Here is a 20,474-nt window from a genome sequence, read left to right on the forward strand (position 1 = left end):
CATATAACGGAATATTCCTTAGCCTTGAAAAAGAATGAAGTACTGACACATGCTAAAAGATGGATAAATTTTGGAAAAATTATGCTAAGAAGCCAGACACAATAGGCCACGTACTATACAATTCCATTTATATGTAATGCCCAGAACAGGAAAATCTATTAAGACAGAAAGTAGATTAGTGGTTACCAGGGGCTAGAAGGTGTGTGGCATGGGAAATCACGGCTAATGAATAAGAGGTTTCTTTCTGGGTGATGAAAATGCTGTGAATTAAGATAGTGGAAATGATCGTAAAACCTTGCGAATAGACTAAAAAATCACTGAACTGTATACTCTTAAATGGTGATTATATGGTATATGAATTATACCTCAATAAAACAAATTGCCCTCCTGAAAAAACCCTTTGTCAGATCACATCATTTCTCTGCTTAAAACTACCCACTTTCTGCCCCAATCAGCGTAAAACACAAAGTCCTGTTTGTGGCCTACAAGGAACTACAAAATCCAGCCACTGCCTTATATTCTGCTACGCCCTACCCCCACCCCACCCCACCACTCACCAACAGCCACCTCAGTCCCCCTGCTGTCCTCCAACATGCCAAGTGCGTTCCTACCTCAGGACCTTGGTACATGCTGTATCCTCTACCTAGAACACCATACAACATACCATATATGTTTTTGTTTGTCTCTCTTGAATAGAATGGAAGCTTCAGGAGAGCAGGAACTTTATCTGCTTAAACACTACTATAGCTCCAGTATCTAGAATAGTGCCTGCACACAATAAAAACTGAATAAATACAGTATGATGGATGCATGAACTAATTTGAACAAATGAATGAATAGAGGCAAAAAGACAAACAGAAATATAGTAACTGGTTTTATGGAAAAACCCCTAGGAAATGGTAGTACCAAGCCTCAAACCCAGGTCTGCCTGACTCTCAAGCCAAGCTCTTCATTTCTATGCTATACTTCCATTTACCAATTTGAAGACATTGGAGGAATTACTTGTTGGATAGAAGAATGTGTATTTTGTATAATGCCAAGATATCACATAAATCTAGAAATCCATTTCTGAGTTCCTGTCTAGTTTAATGCAAATACCATATTATATGGAAAAGCATAACAATTAAGAGCCTCCAAAATTACTGAACTTCATTCATTTTATATCACTCAGCTATTTTTGAAATTTTGCTAATTAAATGAACCTGACTCTCTCAAAAGACAAGAACAACAAACCAGCTGCAAACTCCAAATTTCTCTGCACCCACAAAGTATACTAGACAGAATATGCCAAAGGAAATGGGCCTTTATACCTGAAATGGGTATACAATAGGATCTGCTCTTGCAAGAGCCATTCCAGGACAGAAGCAAACAGGGACATAAGTACTATATCTCTCTCCTTCTGACCAAGACTCAGATGACTGTTATAACAACTTTTAAAACTTTCCAGACTAGGCTTCCAGGACAGGAAGCAACAGGGCAAATGGAAAGTCACTCGTTTTAACAACATCAGTTTCTCCACATTTACTACAAACTTTTAAGTATTAATTAAACTTATTCAAGCATCTTATGTTTTGTGTTTCTTACCTTCCTGGCTTCTTTACTGTAAACGCTAAGCCATATTTGCCTCCTACTGCACACTCCCTACAAAGACTTGCCCAGCTCTGTGCAGAAGATGTAACATGGAGCTTCCATTATTTGGGGAGATGACTAAGCATAGAGATCAGGTAAGCCAATCCCCTCATTTTACAAGTGAGGGAATTCAGGCCCAGAATGATAGTTCCTGTTGAAACCACATAAAACTATAACCCTGGGCCCAGTTAGAGTCAGTTTGAACAGACCTCCATCTCTGATGAAGAAAAATGATTAAGGATTGTCTTTCAGAAAAACTGCAAAGGTCGTACAGCGAGGGAATGCGCAAAAGAAGAAATCGTGACCTGAAATGACCTCAGAACCAGAGATCCTCCTTCCCATAGGACCCGAGGACTGGGACATGAATGGAACTTGAAAGCCAGACTCTTATCAGAAGTGAGGGGTCCCTCATTCAGGAAGATCCAGTGTTAAAATTCTTTCTCCACCACGTGTAAAATGTTTAGAACCGTCTCATAAATGTTTAGAACCTCATCATAGATACCTGAAGTCCACCAATCAAAACCTGTCCCACCAGCGTTTCTGTGTGCCAGCCTGTTCTCTCTAACCTCTTAAATTTCACCCAAAATCCTGAATTGGGGAGACAGATCTGAGGGCACATGTCCCCCGTCTCCCTGGAGATCGTTCTTGCAGCATAAAAAGATGATGTCTCCCCTCAAAGGCTGGTGCCATAATTAATTGGCTTGTTTATGCGCATCGGGCAGAGAACCCCAATTTAGGGTGGCAACGTAACTTTTTAAGTGGCAAAGCCAAGATTAGTACCCATGTTTCCTGGCTTCCTTCCAATACTAAAGATTAAAAAAATATTGTTTGTACTGAGGAACTCCTGGCTTCTTAAGTCCTCAAAATAGAGGAACATGTCTAATTGAATCTTATTACCTCAAAACTTAGATCAGCGCCCAACACATAGTAGGTATTGGTTTATATTTACTGAATGGTCAATTGTTTAAATGTGAGTTACTTTATTACAAACTATTTATTTCTGATCCTTATTAATTAAATATTTTAAGGCAGTCAGAGTAGGTCTAACTTTAGATACCACTAAAATGACCAAGAAATTCCTCTAGTTTAAAACTAAAATGATCCAAAAAGTCCTCCAGTTTCAAATAAAAATCATTTTCACAGGATATCCTTCCCTCTCCTCCTCCTCCTCAGCAAACCCCATTCACTGGAGACACACATTCCTGGAAGAAGCTACCTGCCTTAATTCATTTCATCTAATCTTAAGCAAAGGCAAATCTAAGAGAACTTCCAAATAGTGGGAACCAAAACAAAAAAAAGACAGAAATAGTAGGCAAGTGACCAAGTACAATTATTAGCTGAACATGATGCTGAAAAGCTGCTCCCTTTCAGTTCCGTATGCCTACGAAGTGCGTCACTCCATTAAGAGTCCTGGTAGCACCCTGCCCAGTCTTTAGAAGACTCAGGACACTTGCACACCTAGAATGGAGATCCACTGCTAGAACGGAATTTAAAGAAGGAAACGTGGCTCTTAAATAATAAAATGTATCCAAATTTAACCCCATATGTTTACAACAATTGTAAAACTAATACACCTTAAAATAACACTAACAGAAATGAAGCACTATCACATATACTAACTGATCCTTCTAGTAGCTACAAGAAAAACGAAAAACAGGTGCCATGATCTTCAGTTTATAGATAAGGCAACTGAGATGTAAAGAGATGAAGTGATTTGTCTACGTTTATAAAACTAGTTAAGTGAAATATCCAAGACTAAACAACCCCAGGAGTTTTCTGACTCCTAACTCAATTCTCTTCATATGCAATCACAATGAGCTTTCATAAAGCAGCCAAAGGGATTCACAAAAATCTCAGAGGACAACTTAATCACTAGAGCATTTTTATAAAACAAAATCTGAAAATGACAGTAACAGAACTACCATGTGTTTCGTACATTTAAAAACAAGCCTATGATGTACATATAAACTATACTTAACAAATAAATATGAATACTGTTGTGTCCTCCTCCTTAATTACATCTCATATGTTTCTGTAAGGAAAAGTTTCAAAGCCATTGTTTTATCATAGCCCTACTTCCTTAGTGTTTCTCAAATTTGGCTTCTTCGCAAAATCATGGTGGGTAAGAGTGCAGGTGCATAAAAACACAGGTTCTTGGGCCCCAGCATGGAAATTTTAATTTAAATAAGGTCAGAATCTGCATTTTAACAAGCATTCTAGATGATTCTGATTAGCCAAATTTGCAGTATTGCCCCAATACAATTCTTAGAGAAAAAGCAGGCCAAGAAAATATAAGAAATTAAAATCCAGGGACAAGGATTATTCACCTATCTCCCCTAGCCCTGAAGCTGGAATACAACAAACAGGTGAAAGAAAGCCCTATTCTAACCCTAAACTCAAACTTAGCTGCTGCCCTTGCCCCGACTTGTCAGAAAAGTTGGCCTCTCCCTAGTACTATATTATGGGACAGAGGCAGATGTCAAGATTTCAATTTTAACATTCTCAAAAAGCTGGAGTCTACGAAAACTCAGGAAATCCCCAAACACAAGTTTAAGACTGTGATGGGTATTTAAGTGGCAGCTTTCCCCAAATGCTAGGCAAAACTGAGACAGAGAAGAGGATTTGGGGTGGGGAGGAAGAGGGGAGGATTGGACCTACGAAGAGAACGTGGCTGGCCCACTGGCTTCCCTGGCCCAGATGGGAGTTCACAGAAAAAGCACTCAGGAATGGGATTCCTCCAAGTGATACTGAGAACAGTCCCCAGGAGGGATTCCTAAGCAGAAGATCATAATCATAACTGTAATAATCATCTACTTACAAGCTGCCTCTTCTTGGAAGGCTCAACTCCTTCTGAAAAACAAAACACAAACACAAGTTAGAAATAAGGACCCATCTGAGTACTACAGGTCTGCACTATATGTCTTAGGAGATTTATAGCATTATCTTAATAATGACGAAGACTAAGTATTTCTAAATGATAATCTTTTCCTTTGTCTCTTAAATTTTAGTGAAAATAAAGACCAGTCAGGTTTACTATCACCTCTTTATTCTTCCTTCCCAAAAGGAACATCTCACAGAATCCTTGCAGCATTTTCCCCACTAGATGGAGCCCTCTCACCAGTGTCGATTCCAGGCACTGGGCCAGGCATTAACTGCTTATGAATTGTAAAAGATTCCTATCATTAGGGTCAAGGATACGAAAGGAAGGAAATGAAGAATTTTTAATTAGAAAATATTTTAAACAAATAAAAGAAATATAGAAAATAATATAACAAAGAGATGACTAAACACACCACCGGCGGGAGAAATAACCTTTATAACAACAGTTGGGCCCCTATGATTTGCTTTCCAAATTTTTCAAGTCCCACAACTCACTAATCCCTATGTAATTAACAATTATTCTTAATTTTTTGTTTATCTTTTCCACATGTCTTTATATCTTATTATATATATGCATAAATAATTATTAGTATTGTTTTATATGTTTTTTAATTATATATTTAAAACAGTGTATGTATTCATCTGCTGACATCAATCAGCATCATGACCGGGAGATTCACCCACGGGGATGTATTTCCCTTTAGTTCATTAGTCTGTAGTCCAGTAGTCCAGTCTATAAATTCAACCACTACACTACCGGGGCCGGCCTCTCTTTTTACTTTTTTAATGGAGTCATCAATGGATTTTTGTTTAGCCAAATCTATCAATCTTTCCTCTATATTATCACCTTTTTTATGTGTAAGAAACACATCCCTGACATACGGAAACATGAATATATTTGCTTCTATTTTCTTCTAAAAGATGTATAGGTTTATTTTTCACACTAAGTTTGTTACTACACCTGGTACTTGTTTTTGTACACAGAGGGAGACAGGAATCCTATTATATTTTTTTCTATATGGATGATGTGGCCATTTATTAAATGATATGCAACATCTATTCTGTAATATATTAGGTTTCCATATACGCAGGGGTGTCATTCTTGACTATATTTTGTTTCACTGTACTGTCAGTACCAGTGCCTAGACCACACTATTTAATTGATATAGCTTGACAATAAATCTTGAAATTTGTAAGGCAAGACCACTCACATTGTTATTATTCTTCAAAATTATGAGACCTATTCTCGGTGCTTTGCTCTTCCATATAAATTTTAGAATCAACTAGTAGATGAAAATTTTGACAATGCACTCAATCTAGAGTTGACCTGGGGATAAATGATATATTTACAATACAGACAATTGCTATACAAGAAAATGGTATATCTCTCCATATATTTAGATCTTCGTTGATATGTTTTAATAAAGTTTGATACTTTTTCACAAAACTTTTGTTAAATTTATTTCTAGGTAGTTTATATTTTCTTGTTGCCATTATTGTGTATCTTTTAAAATCACATTTACCAGGAGCTGTATTTCATTACACCAGTAACATCATTTTCCTCTCAATATAGTAAGAAAATTTTCAAACACAGAAAAGTTTAAAGACTTGTACAGTGATTGTACAATTATTAACATTTCGCAGTATCTGCTTTATCACATATTTAGCCATCTATCCATCCGTTGTTTTTTTTTAATGCATCTCAGAGTAGACTGCAGATATCAGTATACACTTTAGCATGTATATTATTAACCAGAATTCAGTAATTGTTTACAAATTCTTTCATGTCAGGTTTTGGGGGTTTTTTTAAGGTAAATTTACTGAACGGCACAAATCTTAGGTGTGTCAATCAGTAAGTCTGATAAATGCATACACTCAGGTAACCCAAATCCCTATCAAAATACAGAATATGTCCATCAATGCAGAAAGTTCCATCATGTTCTTTCTTTCTACTATTCTCTCACACCAAGCAAATACTATTCTCATTTTCTCACCACAAACGAGTTTTGCCTGCTCACAGTCATGAGTCACTTAACGATGGGGATACATTCTGAGAAATGTGTGCCCAGGTGATTTCGTCGTTGTGTGAACATCACAGAGTGTACTTAACACAAACCTAGATGGTACAGCCTACTACACACCTAGGCCATATGGTACTAATCTTATGGGACCACCGTTGTATACGCAGTCTGTCATTGACCAAAACATTGTTACGTGATGCATGACTGTATACAAGCATGAATCCTTTTACATGAGGCTTCTTTCACTAGCATAGTGTTTTAGAAAATCATCCATGATGTTGCATCTAACAGCAGCAATATCCAATCATATGAATATACCACAGTTTATTTACCCTTTTTCCTACTAATGAACATTTGGGTTATTTCTAGTTTTGAGCTATTAACATTCCTGTACAAGTATTTTAATAGGTCTATGTTTCATTTGTCGTGAGTAAATACCTAAGAATGGAACTGCAGGGTCATAGGATAGGTGTATGTTTAGTGTTATAAGAAACTACCAGATCTTTTCCTAAAGTGATTATATCATTTTATACCCCCATTAGCAATGTATGAGAGTTTCCATTGCTCCACATTCTAGCTAATACTCAACTAATAAGAACTGTTCTACATTCACACCAAGAATTCCAAGTGCTCTACATTCATGCCTATATGACATCAGTATTTTAAACTTTAACCATTCTAGTCAGTGTGTAGTGATATCTCATTGTGGTTTTAATTTGCATTTTCCTGATGACTAATGATGCTAAGCATCTTTTCATGTGCTTATTAGCCACAAATATATATTCTTTTATGAAGTATCTTAAAATATTTGCCCCTTTTAAAACTGGGCTATTTATCTTTTTATTACTGAGTTTAAGAGTTCTTCATACATTCTAGATATAAGTCCTTTGTTAGACATGTTTCATTAATACTTTCTCCCAGTCTCTGGCTCACTTACTGAAGTTATTCAGTGGTGTCTTTTGATGAGCAAAAGTTTCTCATTTTGATGAAGGTCAATTTGTCAATATTTTTTTATGGTTAATGCTTTCCGTATCTTGTCTAAGAAAATTCTGCCACGCCAAGGACATAAAAATACTTTCCTATATTTTATTTCTAGATGCTTTATGGTTTTAGCCTTATGTTTAAATCTATGATCCATTCTGAATTAATTTTAGGGTAATATGTGAGATGGGATTAAGGTTCATTTTTTCCATATGGATAGCTACTTATTACAGCACCATTTATTGCAAACATTATCTTTTCCCCAACAGATTGCTTTGGCACCTTTGTTGAAAATCAAATTATAATAGAATGGGCTATTTCTCGGTTCTCTACTACACTCTACTGATTTATTTTTCCACTCTATGCCAGCACCACACTTCCCTGATTCTGTAGCTTTATATTAAGTATTGAAGTCAGACCATGTAGTCCTTTAACTTTATTCTTCTCTTTCAAGATTGCTTTGAATATTCTAGATTCTTTGCATTTCCATGTAATTTTAGAATCAGAAAATTAATTTCTACAAAAAAGTATCCTGGGATTACAGACCAATTTGGAAAGAAATGATATCTTAATATTGAGTCCTGCAATCCATGAACATAGTATTTTTCCACTTACTTAGATATACTTTAATTAATCTAAATAATGTTTTACAGTTTTCAGCGAAAAGATCTTATACTTCTTGTGTTAAGCTTATCCCTAAGTAGATATTTTAGAAGCTATGGTAAATAAAATTTTTATTTCATTTTCTAATTGCTTGTTTCTAGTACAGGAATGCAATCAATTTTTATATATTGACTATGTATCCTACAACTTTACTAAATTCATTGTTAGTTGTAATGACTGTTTTGTAAATTCCTTAGGGTCTTTCTACATAAACAATCAAGTTCTCTATGAATAGAGTTTTACTTCTTTTCACTTTCTGGGATTGACTGTGGTAGACATCCTTGCCTGTTTCTCATCTGATCAGAGGAAAGACTTCAGTATTTTACCACCAAATACAATGTTAGCTGTAGGTTTTTCATAGATAACTTTTATCAAATTGATAAAGTTGCCTTCTATTCCCTATTTGTTTACAGTTTTTATCATGAATGGGTACTGATTTTGTCAAGTATTTTCTCTGCATATACTGACATGATCACATGGTTTTTCTCCTCCATTCTGTTAATGTGGTGAATTGCATTTCTGGGTCAAACCCAACTTTGTCAAATACACTGTTAGATTATCTTTGCTAATATTTTGTTAATGATTTTTTTACCTAACTTTATAAGGGATAATGGTCTCCAGTTTTATCATAATGCCTTTGTCAGATTTTGGTATCACAATTATACTGATCTCCTAAAACTGGCTGAGAAGTGTTCCTGCCTCTTCTATTTTCTGAAAGAGTTGGTATAAGATTGGTGTTATTTCTTCCTTAAATATTATATAGTTTTCACTAATAAAATCAACCAGGACTGGAGGGCTTTTATTTAGGATTTTTGCCTCCATGTTTGTTAATAAGTAAGACTGGCCTATGAAGGTCTTTCTCTTCTCAAATTGTCCTTGTCAGTTTTGGCATCATGGTTATACTGTTCTCATAAAAACATGCTAGGGGAGTGTGTCCTCTTTTTCTATTTTCTGAAACAATCTATATAAAACTGGGAATATCGTTCTTTTAACCTACATGACAGTTTTGACTTCTTGAATAGTTTTAACAGGTAACACGAAGTGGATTATACCTTGGGACAATAACAGCAAACAAAAATTCTATAAAATGCATATGTGCCCTTCTCGGAATCCCTTTCGGACAGGAAAATGCATCCACGGAAATCCATTCCTTCTATCTTCCTTACTCACTCCTTGCACCTACACAAAAGCCTGTATTTGCAAGGCAGACGACCAGGGCTCAGATTAGTACATTCTATGCCAAGCTCTCTGGTATCATAAAGACACATCTAAGACAAAGTGGAACAAGAAGTGGTCTCCAATCAGATAAAGGTAGTCCAAGAAACAATGACTTCCCAATCCTCCCTTTCCCAGGGAATATTCATAGGAGGCTGAGGAGGAAAGCTGCACAATCAGGAAGTCCGCCTGAGGTAAGAGCACAAGGTAAGTTAGGCAAATAACTATAATTTCTCTGACTCATCACCTTCTCTTAGAAACTAGGATGGTAATACCTGACAATATGTTACAATATCAGGTGAAGCCCGTCCCATTTAGCCTTCTCTGATCTACTAGTTATCTCTTGACTCTCCATATCCTTCACAATTTTCTGATTAGCATTCTGAACACATTCAAGTCTATCCCACCTTGAGACAAGAAAAAACAATTTCCGTTTATTACTACACATCCCTCTTCAACCACTGCCTCATCAATTCTTTTTCCCTTCACAGCCACCCTTCTTGAAGGAGTTGTCCACATTCACCATCTCCAATTTCTCACTTCCTATTCATTCTTTAACACACTGTAAATGTCTCCAGACCTTACCACCCCATTTAAACCATTCTTGTCGGGTTACCGATGGTCTCCATGTAAAGAACCTCCAGTGCATTTTCACTCCACCATTTCTTTTTTTGGCTTGACTGCCCAGCAGCATCTGACAGTATCGTTCATTCTTCTGTCTTGAAAGACTTTTCCTTCTATGAAACCATATTGTCCTATTTTTCCTATCTCTGAAAACACTACTTAAACACCTTTCTAGGCTCTTCCTTCATCATCTTAGACCCTTAAACGTTCACTGTCCTTAAAATTCTGCCCGGAAACTCTCCTCTCTACACATATTTTACAGATGATTCTCATATTTATATCTCCATCCCAGATTTCTCTCCTGAGCTCTATAGTTTCATACAACTACCTTATCCTTAATATGTCTAAAAACTCAACTTATCTTTGTACTCAATCTTCCTCCTCTTCCATTTTCCATTTCAGGAATGGCAGCACCAAACCCAGAGCCATGCTTGATTCTTCACTTTCTCTCACCCTACACATCCAATTATTCACCAAGCCTTGCCAATTCTACCTCCAAAATATCTATCTTTAGTCTGTCAATTTCACTTTATCTTTACTGACGTGTCCCGTAGTCCAAGCCAGCATCATCCTATAACTTTATCCTAACTGATCTCTCTTTAATTTAGTTTTGTTCCCCTTGATTTTTAATGTTATATCACTGTAAACATCATGTAACTAGAATCTGTTTTCTAGGTGACACTATGTGAGTTTAACAAAACAAATACTGCAATCTAAAAAATCTTTTTAAAATGCAGACCTGATGGGGTTATTTCTCTTCTTAAAATTCTTCAATGGGTAAAGTTTAAAATCTTGTCTGTAGCCTACAGGGCACTACCTCGTGGCTACTACCTACCTCTTTAGCATCATTTGCACAGTTCTCTAGTCTTGCCAGAGTTTTGATCTCTTACATATGCCAGACTCTCTCTCACCTTCAGTACTTCACACCTATTGTTCTCTCTGCCTGGAATACTTTACCTCTTTTTATGCATTCTTGGACCTTAGCTTAAACCTCATTTTCTCTAAGAAGATTTCCCTACACACAGTTTCCCCAACCTACCTCTGTATAATTCCAACTCTACTGTAATTAGTTGCTTAATTGTCTGTTTTCTGGGACTGACTGTTAGCTCTGGAGGAGCAGAGATCAGTCTTGTTGACAATAACATTCCTAGCACCCAGCACAATAGCTGGTCTAGCAGGTACCAAACAAATATTTGACAAATAAATCCATGAATCAATCAAATAAGTAAATTATACTTACTATTATCATTATTATAAGGTTCACAATAGGGTCCTGCTCATTTGGAGTTACTTTGATGAAAACCGTCAACTGCAATTAGGTCAGCAAAAGAGGCTTTACTGGAGAAAGGATATACTCTTTAATCACTTATGTTATTTACTGACAGTCTTCTGGCTGGTCAAAAAGAATGCTTTCACGAGAGAAAAACATTACCTAACAAGGAAATCTATTTTAATACCATTTACTAACTGGCTTTAAAAGGAACATTATCTCCCAAAACAAGCATCTCCTCAGCTCTGGCTGCAAATAAATCTGCCGGAATGTACAAAAACCTCCCTTTCCTGTGTAGCAAATGTATCGTTACTACTGCTCTGGGCATTATGGTGTATTAGCTCCACTTATTCACGCTTGAGTGTGAGTCTATCTTGAGGTCAAGAGCCAAGGGGGAAATCAGTGGATATGCAGCTATGGTGCTTCTATGAAAGAAACTCTAATGTATTTCACTCTTCTTGTTCCATTTGTTTGTTCCATTAAATTCACATGTCATCACCCTGACAACAGGTTCCAATGATAGAGTACTTACATTATACAATAATAAGAAGAAATATGGGAAAGAACACAACTTTGAAGTTCAGAAAACTAGGTTCACGTTATGACTCTATAACATACAAGTTGTGTGGGCTGAGATTGCACATACCTCTAAGGCTCAGATACAGTGATTGTAAAGGTCAAATAAAATAATGTACATGAAAGTATTTTATTCTACAAAGTGTGACACAAATGATAGATGTGTTGTTCTCATATGAGTTTGAAGAATAGTAAAGACAGCTTGATGATACTAACAGGCTATTTCTACATGATATAAATAACTCAGGGCTCTGAGTCAGAAAAATATTCAAACACAGATCTACTGCTTCCTTTGCTCATAAAATCTTGGTCAGTCATTAAATCTCTCTAAATCTCATTCTTCTTATCTGCACACCTTAAGATAAAAATATATACTTTGGGGGCCAGCCCAGTGGCACAGCGGTTAAGTGTGCATGTTCTACTTCTCAGCGGCCCGGGGGTTGCCAGTTTGGATCCCGGGTACGGATATGGCACTGCTTGGTAAGCCAAGCTGTGGTAGGTGTCCCACATATAAAGTAGAGGGAGATGGGCACGGATGTGAGCTCAGGGCAGGCTTCCTCAGCAAAAAGAGAAGGATTGGCAGCAGATTTAGCTCAGGGCTAATTTTCCTTAAAAAAAAAATCTACTTTGCCTATCTCATAAAAGTTATTCCAAAGCTAGCATAGGAAATACATTTAAAAGCTTAGAGTTTTCACATCAAAAGATGCTCCACATCATATGTCATTAGGGAAATGAAAATTAAAATAATGAGATACTACTATACATCTGTACGAATGGCCAAAATATGAAGCACTGACAACATCAAATGCTGGCAAGGATGCTATGGACAAATAAAAAGATCAGTGGTTGCCAAGGGTGGGGGCAGGGGTTGATGAACAGGCAGAGCACAGAGGAATTTTAGGGCAGTGAAAATACTCTGTATCATATTATAATGATGGATACATGTCATTACCTATTTATCCAAACCCACAGAATATACAACACCAAGAATGAAACCTAAAGTAAACTATGGACTTTCGGTGATTATAATGTGTCAATGTAGATCCATCTATGGTTAAAAAAAATTAAAATATATCATTCTAGTGAGTGATGTTGATAAAGGGGGAGGCTATGCATGTGTGGGGGTAGAGGGAATATAGGAAACCTCTGTTCCTTCCTCTCAATTTTATTGTAAACCTAAAACTGCTCTAAAAGATAAAATCTTTAAAAAAAAAAATTGTGCCCACCCCTCACCATCAGCTTAGGTTTGAGTTTGGATTATCATAGTAATAAGGAGTTGCATTTTTCTAATCTGATCCACCTGCAGCAAGGTTCTAAGGCTACTAGAGGAGGTGCTATTCTCCAAAAACTCTGCCTCAAAACTCAAGGATATATTGTTTTGAGTCTAAAATTTTATTATTACCATTTTGGATCCCTCAAACCGACATACTTGGATACTGTCTGCCAAAGATGATATTTCCCTCTTTTCTTGAACTATATTCTAAAGTTGCAAAGAAAGCTGCATAATTCTAGAGAAATAACTACTCACTCCCTTTCACTTGCCCACAAAGCAAAAAAAAAGGTAGTATATACAAAATGAGATGGTGCTATTCACATGGGGAATCACTGTCTATATGCATTACTCATTATTCACAAGGACTAAACTCACCAAATATTTCCAAAGAAAGAACAAAGACCAAGTGTCCAAAGGCAGTAACCACTACCCCCACAAGTAAATATGCAAGCCAAGAGTCACAAGGCTGGTGCTTGTCCTTTATATCAACAGTCACCAGCATGGAGATGACTGTGGGTCAAAGCTGTCTCTGCCTGAGGCAGCTCCCTCCCTGAGACTTCCTCACACTTTCTATGTGAATTCTTACTCCTATTTATTTATTTATTTATTTATTCATTCATTCATTCATTTCTCTTTCACTGCAGGAGTAGCACTCTTCCCAGAGAAGGAAATTAACAGGCTCCAAGAAACATAACCTTCCACTCCAGTGGCAGTGGACAGAGGGTTGGGTTTTGGAGACAACTTCTCAACTAACATGTAAAATCAGGAGGGGAGAAAAAAGGCATTCTCCACCACTGAAAGACTAGATATATCTTTATAGAACTTGTAATTAAACCCCTAGAGTATGACTAATATAAATAACACTGTTTGGAGTGAGGGCAGGAGTGGAGAACAAGATTCTAGGGCCCACTCGGAATCCACTGATCATGACAATACCATCCTGTACTTCAGTCCCAATGGATGAAAGAAGACAACAAATATTTTTTAACTACTTATTGAAGTACAATATAAATACAGAAAAGTAATACATAAGCATACAACTCAAATTTTCACAAACTGAACATACTAGTGTATCCAATACCCAGATGTTTTTTAAAAAGAATATTACCATCAACCCAGAAGCATTCTCATGCCCCTTCTTCCAGTCACTACCTACACTCCCCAGGAAAATCATCACCCTGATTTCTAACTTTATAGAACAGTTTTGCTGTTTTGGCATTTTCTTTAAATGGATTATACAATATATACTCTTTTGTGATTAGCACTTGTATATATGTCTAATTCAAATCTCAGAAGGCAAAAGTAAATGGAGAAGTTACACTATTTGAAGAGATAATGGCTAAGAAATTTCCAAAATTGATAATAAATGAATATACATATATAGAAAGCATAATGTACCCCAAGTAGGATTTTCTTAAAAATCCAGACCAGGTAAATGATAGTAATACTAAAAAACACCAAAGACAAAAAATCTTAAGAGCCAGAGAATAAAATCCATAACCTTCAAAGGAATGACAATTAGAGCAGCAATATATTTCTCAACAGAATGATGGAAACCAAAAGATAAGCTGCATCCTAATACGTACAAAAGTATGAGCGAAAATTACTACCAACATAAAATTGTGTACCCATACAAACTATCTTTCAAAGTCAAAGGTAAAATAAACACATTTAAATAAATATATGTTGTCATATGTTCTCCAAAATAATTAAGTACGCCTGAACAATGGCACTTCAAGTACTCTCATTTTTGAACATCAAAGGCAGAGAAGTGGAGAAGAAACATTACACAGTTTTCGCCTGAGGGCAATAATTGTGACAGCATAAAAAAATATTCTCAGTTCAGAACCTAGGAAACTGGGTTCACTATTCAATGAAAAGCGATTACTGTGTCTGCCTTATGGGCAAATGTTTACTTAACACAGAAATGATGGCACTAGAGAGTTGATAATAAAAATCTGTTATGGTGGCTAGTCAGTTGACTTTTCAAAGTTAAAATAAAACCATCTCCCATAAAGTTGATTGGGAAGTAAGATAAAAATAAAAGAACCTCCTTCCATCCATAAAGAACTTCAACCTCAAATCTCTCTCCCTGCAAAAGCAGCAGGAAGATGAGAGCCAATTTATACCTAAGGAAGACCCAAACCTGAACTGCTCTTCAAGCAAAACAATGCCATTTCCTCCACAGGATGGAGGCTCCTCTAGTTTAAAAGAAAGATGCTCACATATAACCTCCCAGATGTCTAAAAGAACCCAGAGATGCTGTGGTGTGTGAATGTGAGGCTGAAACCACAACAGCTCTTTTGCTAATAAGTAGGAAGCCAGCTTGAGAACGAGGCCAAAATACAGCACAGGGAAGCTGAGCAAAAGACACTAGATTACCCAACTCTGAAACCCATCCAATCTCTGGATTTCCATATTTGTGAGTCAATACATTTCTTTAATATTTAAACCACTCAGAATCGACTTTTCTGTTACTTTCATTTCAGAGCATCCACAACTAGCCAGCCACTTGCAAGTTGTCTGTCCTTGAGGGAGTCACTAAGCTTCACATATCTGAAAAAATGGCCAACCAGAAAATTCCCCACCACCTCCAATGCCTTCACCCGCATCCCATCCATTAAATCCTCTTGCCTTTTTGACAACAACGGTCTCATAATTGGTCTTCCTGCAGCAGCTCTTGCCTCCATAGTCTACTCTGAATATGACAGTCGAATACAGAAACGGAGGCATTAAGAGTTTTTCAAAATTTGACCATGGTTATATGCCTCAAATGTGGCAGAACTATAATTTGAACCAATCTTCTGTTCCTTCTTTAAAATTATCTGCACCTGAAAATGCAGATAATACCTACTTGTTAACAACATCATGATGATCGAATGAGATGTAATGTATAGCCTAACAACCTGTGGACACAAGACAGGCACACAATAAACGCACTATTTATTATACTTCCCAGGAAACCTGGATAAGAAAGTTGGGGGACCAAAGCAGGCTGTATCTTGGCTGATTTTCTTGAAAATCTTTAGGAAGTCTAACTTATTAAGCAAAAAGCAGTTAGTGAGGCCCAAACATTCATTTGGATTCTCATCTAATCTGAGGTTACCTAGTAGATACCTGTTTGGCTGGGTACACTTCAGCTTTTGTGTTTTTATGTACATTACTCTAAAACTAACTTTTAAAGTTTTACATTGTAATTTACATGTTTAAAACAAATAATCTAAACTGGTGCTTTTTCAGCATTACTTCTGTTTCAGAATGTTCCAATGCAGTCTTCTGAAGAATAAACTTTAAATTAATAAAAATTTTTGGAAAAAAAAAAGGAGGCTGTAGGAAGACATCCTCCAGTGCTATGTAATCTGGCAATTTGGAACTCCTCCTGGATAGAAACAAAGACTCAAGAAAAAGGCATCGGTAAACAGGGTAGCAGATACTGGAGACTGACTTAGTCACTAGGGAGAAAATGAATGATTTAATGCAAAACAGGCACAATAATTGAAAATACTCCCTATCCAACAAATAGGATTCTCTTTCTGAATCCTGGCAACTAAAAAGAAATAAAGATATAAATAGGCAATGCAATTAAATGTGCTTATAGAGCCAGCCATTTTTTATTAGCAGCTACTTGAACACACATTACTATTTATAAGAAGTCTTCTGAGTACTTTACAAATACTTCTCAAAATATCTCCAAGAAATCAAATAACAAATCTCATCAGACCAATTGTACTAAGAGGAGAAATTAAAATAAGGCATTGACTTTTAAAGCCCAGTTATATTGAACAACTGCTGAAGATTCAGGGGATGTTCCCAGTGGGCTTTAAATGTTCACAATGCCATTAATAAGAAGCACAAATAAGAAGAACAACTATGAATATCATAATTTGTTTAAATTTTACCAAGCCTAAACATTTTCTTTGAGTATTTTAAAGAAACCAAAATAACGTTAATTCATGATAATTAAAAAGACGTGGGTGCTTCGTACAAAAAAAGTACTTAACAAATGTCAAACAAAATAAAAACAAATAGCTACCTCTCAGGACAAACCTTCACAGGTTGATTTGATTAGCTCAGTGTGTTTTATACTGAAACCTTCACTACCTCAATCCCTAAAAACACTCAGTGAGGGACTAAATTAAGCCAGCTTGCTCTTTATTAGTAAGACTAAGATGGGAAGATCTACCTTACAAAGCATGAAAAGATTAATCATCAAATTTGAAAGAACTGTGGTATGCACTCTTTTAGAGCGAAGGGCATTCATTAAAACTCAGGCGAAGGTTGTCTATAAGTCTACTTTCCCCTCATTGTTATACCTTACTTACCTATTCACGTGCCAAATTACCCAACACTTAAAGAGGAGAAGGCTTCCAAAACAGGTGTCGGATATATAGACTATATTGTATGCATGTATGCAAGGTGATCATTCAGAAAAGTCCTTAAAACTGTGTGTACAGTCAAACATATATTACATATATATGTGACAATTAAGGTGGGGGGAGGTGAGGAGGCACGCTTGGTGGTCAGGAACAGAATATGTTTACTGTAAACAATCTGTTAGTAGTAATGTCTGATGTCCAAAAATAGGCTTGCATCCTGCATAGGTCTGATTTAATTGTTCCACTCACTTCATATAATGTAAGTAAACCCAAGCAGCCTTTTTTCTATCAAAGTAAAAAAGTCTTAGACAATTTCTCTAATTACAACTATACATGATGGAATAAAGAGGCATTCTACCATGCCTCAATGAATTAAATGAAATTGAAGCAATCTGTTCAGTACATTTTCAAAAGACACTAAGAGGAAGGAGATCAGTAAAAAGGCTTTCTGGTACTCACCTGTAACCCTCTCCTTCGTAGAATACTGGTATCATCCATAATAGATATCAGTCAATTACTTGTGCCTACTTGCTTACTGCTGTCTCTGAGGCAAACAATTCACCCCGTTCCCCACGCTGCGCCCACTAAGCACCGCTCCACTAAACCAGTTCTCTCCCGGTCCAGCGTGAGGAGACAATCACCGCCTCACATCAGAGCCACGTTTTTCTTCACAGCGGTACAGACTGATCTCATCTGAATCACCACCAAAATAGGGGAAAATATTTCATATTTGTTTTCCTTTTCCATCTATACCCCTTTGTTTGAAAATATTTGAAGTACCAAGAAAAGGACAAAGGTCCCAGAAAAAAATTCCAATCTTTGATATCCTGACTTCACTGCTTATTTAAAAGGTTTGGCAAACAAAACAAGAGTGTCTCCACCTACGGCTATTAAGCTTATAAAATCCATGTCACGTTTTCCTTTCCCAAAACAAAACCACTCCACATACGTTTTTTAAAAGATAACGATTCTTCAGAAACACAAAGAAAAACATATTATTCTGATGCCTGTATTTTAGGCTTAGGCTGATATAAAACCAGTTATTGTTTTGACTAAGTCGGCAAAATTCCTTTCATCCTTTGTATAGACAAAGCAAATGTCAGATTCTTTCGATACTGTCACAGGCTCTTTTGTTTCTTTATCTGTAGATACGCTGGTCTTCACTTCTTGGACTGTCACGAAAGCCTTTCTTCAGGAGCTTAGATCATTGCTAAGGTCGGTTTCTCTGCTCTTTTATGTCCTGGAGGGGGCTAGTACATGTGTGGTGAGTTCTGAGCATGGACGAATTCATTCATCTATTCATGCTGATAGTACTGTCACAGGAAAAGCTCCCCATTCCATCAGACTTCTAAAGAGCACAGCATGAAAAAGTCTGGAAAATTTTACCCAGGCTTTAATGATCTCAGAATCATTTCTTTGGTCCCTGGCTGCCATTTTCAAAGAGGGACTTCAGCCAAGTTTAAAAATGTTTCTAGTTTCCTAATTTATAACTTAAAAATATATATATATATACACACATTTTTAGAGTTCAAGAATGAAAGGTTAGCTCTCATGATATGATTTTGTCACTTAAACACTCCATAAACAATGTTTTAAACTTTCCAATTTTATAGTAATTGCCACAATCCTAGTAAACACAGGGGGAAAAGCAAAGCAAGTTGGTGTTTTTCTAATAAGTCACAAAAAAATTGTTAGCAAAGGCATACTATATTTTTAGGAAGAGGATTAAATACATTATCTACCGATTCACAATCATTGTTCTTCAAACCATAGGACACGCTGCAAAAATTATTCACTCTCCAAAGGATTTCAGGAGATATTAATCCAAATTTCCTAATTTGACAAATAAAGGTATGTATAAAGCACCCTGAATCAGGCTGTTATACACTCTAAGGAGTAAATACAGCAATAACTCTAGGACAGATTCAGTCTGCACCCAACAAGGAGGAAAAGCTGCCACTCCCATAATTATGGCAGCTGCACCAACAGTCTGGGGCTTGAAGGAAGGCCTATTTACAAAATCTTTTCCTGGTCTTCTTACAACTGACTCCAGACACAAGAGCTAGCCATACTGCTGAAAATAGCACAGAAAGCAGGATCCATCGCCCTTTCATTCAGCAAAAAACTTCTAATCCTTAACACAACCAGTGTGGTCTTTCATTGTGGGAGCTAATAAATCCACATCTCCATGGGCTCCTTCCATCTGCTGCTTTAAGCAACTAACGGCTGGATTATGCCTATGGGGAAAACAAACATAAGACCTGAACAGACAGCTGATTTGCACAGGGTATGCTATCCACTGAGTGTCTGCAAAGCCACAGGCTTTTAAAGCTATAGAACCTCTCTGGCAAAATAGATTTTATTAACTAACTAAAACATATACGAGCAGAGAGGAGGCAGCAGTGAGCCTCTAACTCAGTCAACTCTGTAGAAATACACACGGGGCATGCTGATAAACTGTTCAGACCAGAGATTCAAAACTCAAACTCTTCATTCAATTACTAGTTCAGGAATCATTTATCATGCCAAGCACTGAGATGGGCATGGGAAAAGATTACCAAGATTAACATTACCCATAAACTAATAATTCTATTCTAGAAGAGCTCAAATCCAATGGGGAAGCCAAATACAAACAAGTAATTATGATACAATGTGAAAAGTTCTACATCAGAAGTATGACAAAGTGCTAAAGGAGTGTCAAAGAGGCCTCAATTCATTACACTGGGAAATCTACAATAAAGCTTCCAGTGGAAGTGCCATTTGCTCACCGAAAGTAATGTTATAGGAGTATCAGCCCTTGGCCAAGACAGTCTCCCTTTCCTAAAGTGTGTACAGCTTAAAAATCTTCAACCAGTCCTCACTATCTAAAAAGTTAAGTGGAAAACTCCTCCCCTTGGACCAGCCCAGTGGCATAGTGGTTAAGTTTGCATGCTCCGCCTCAGCAGCCCAGGGTTCACAGGTTTGGA

The 20,474-nt window shown here is 36.8% G+C and overlaps 1 protein-coding gene across 6 annotated transcripts in view; it reads right to left on the reverse strand.

The window, feature by feature from the left end:
- Positions 1 to 20,474, reverse strand: part of MAST2 (microtubule associated serine/threonine kinase 2) — a 210,724-nt gene that overhangs the window by 106,875 nt on the left and 83,375 nt on the right. For 4 of the 6 annotated variants that reach the window (XM_046662031.1, XM_046662029.1, XM_046662030.1 and 1 more), the window contains exon 4: positions 4,448 to 4,479. In XM_046662031.1, the coding sequence (XP_046517987.1) occupies positions 4,448 to 4,479 (32 nt within the window). Of the gene's footprint in view, positions 1 to 4,447; positions 4,480 to 11,253; positions 11,278 to 17,967; positions 18,022 to 20,474 lie in introns of those variants that run through there. The other 2 variants (XM_046662033.1, XM_046662035.1) reach the window with 2 other exon arrangements.

The sequence above is a fragment of the Equus quagga genome, chromosome 5 (assembly GCF_021613505.1).
Source record: "Equus quagga isolate Etosha38 chromosome 5, UCLA_HA_Equagga_1.0, whole genome shotgun sequence".
Lineage (NCBI taxonomy): Eukaryota > Metazoa > Chordata > Mammalia > Perissodactyla > Equidae > Equus > Equus quagga.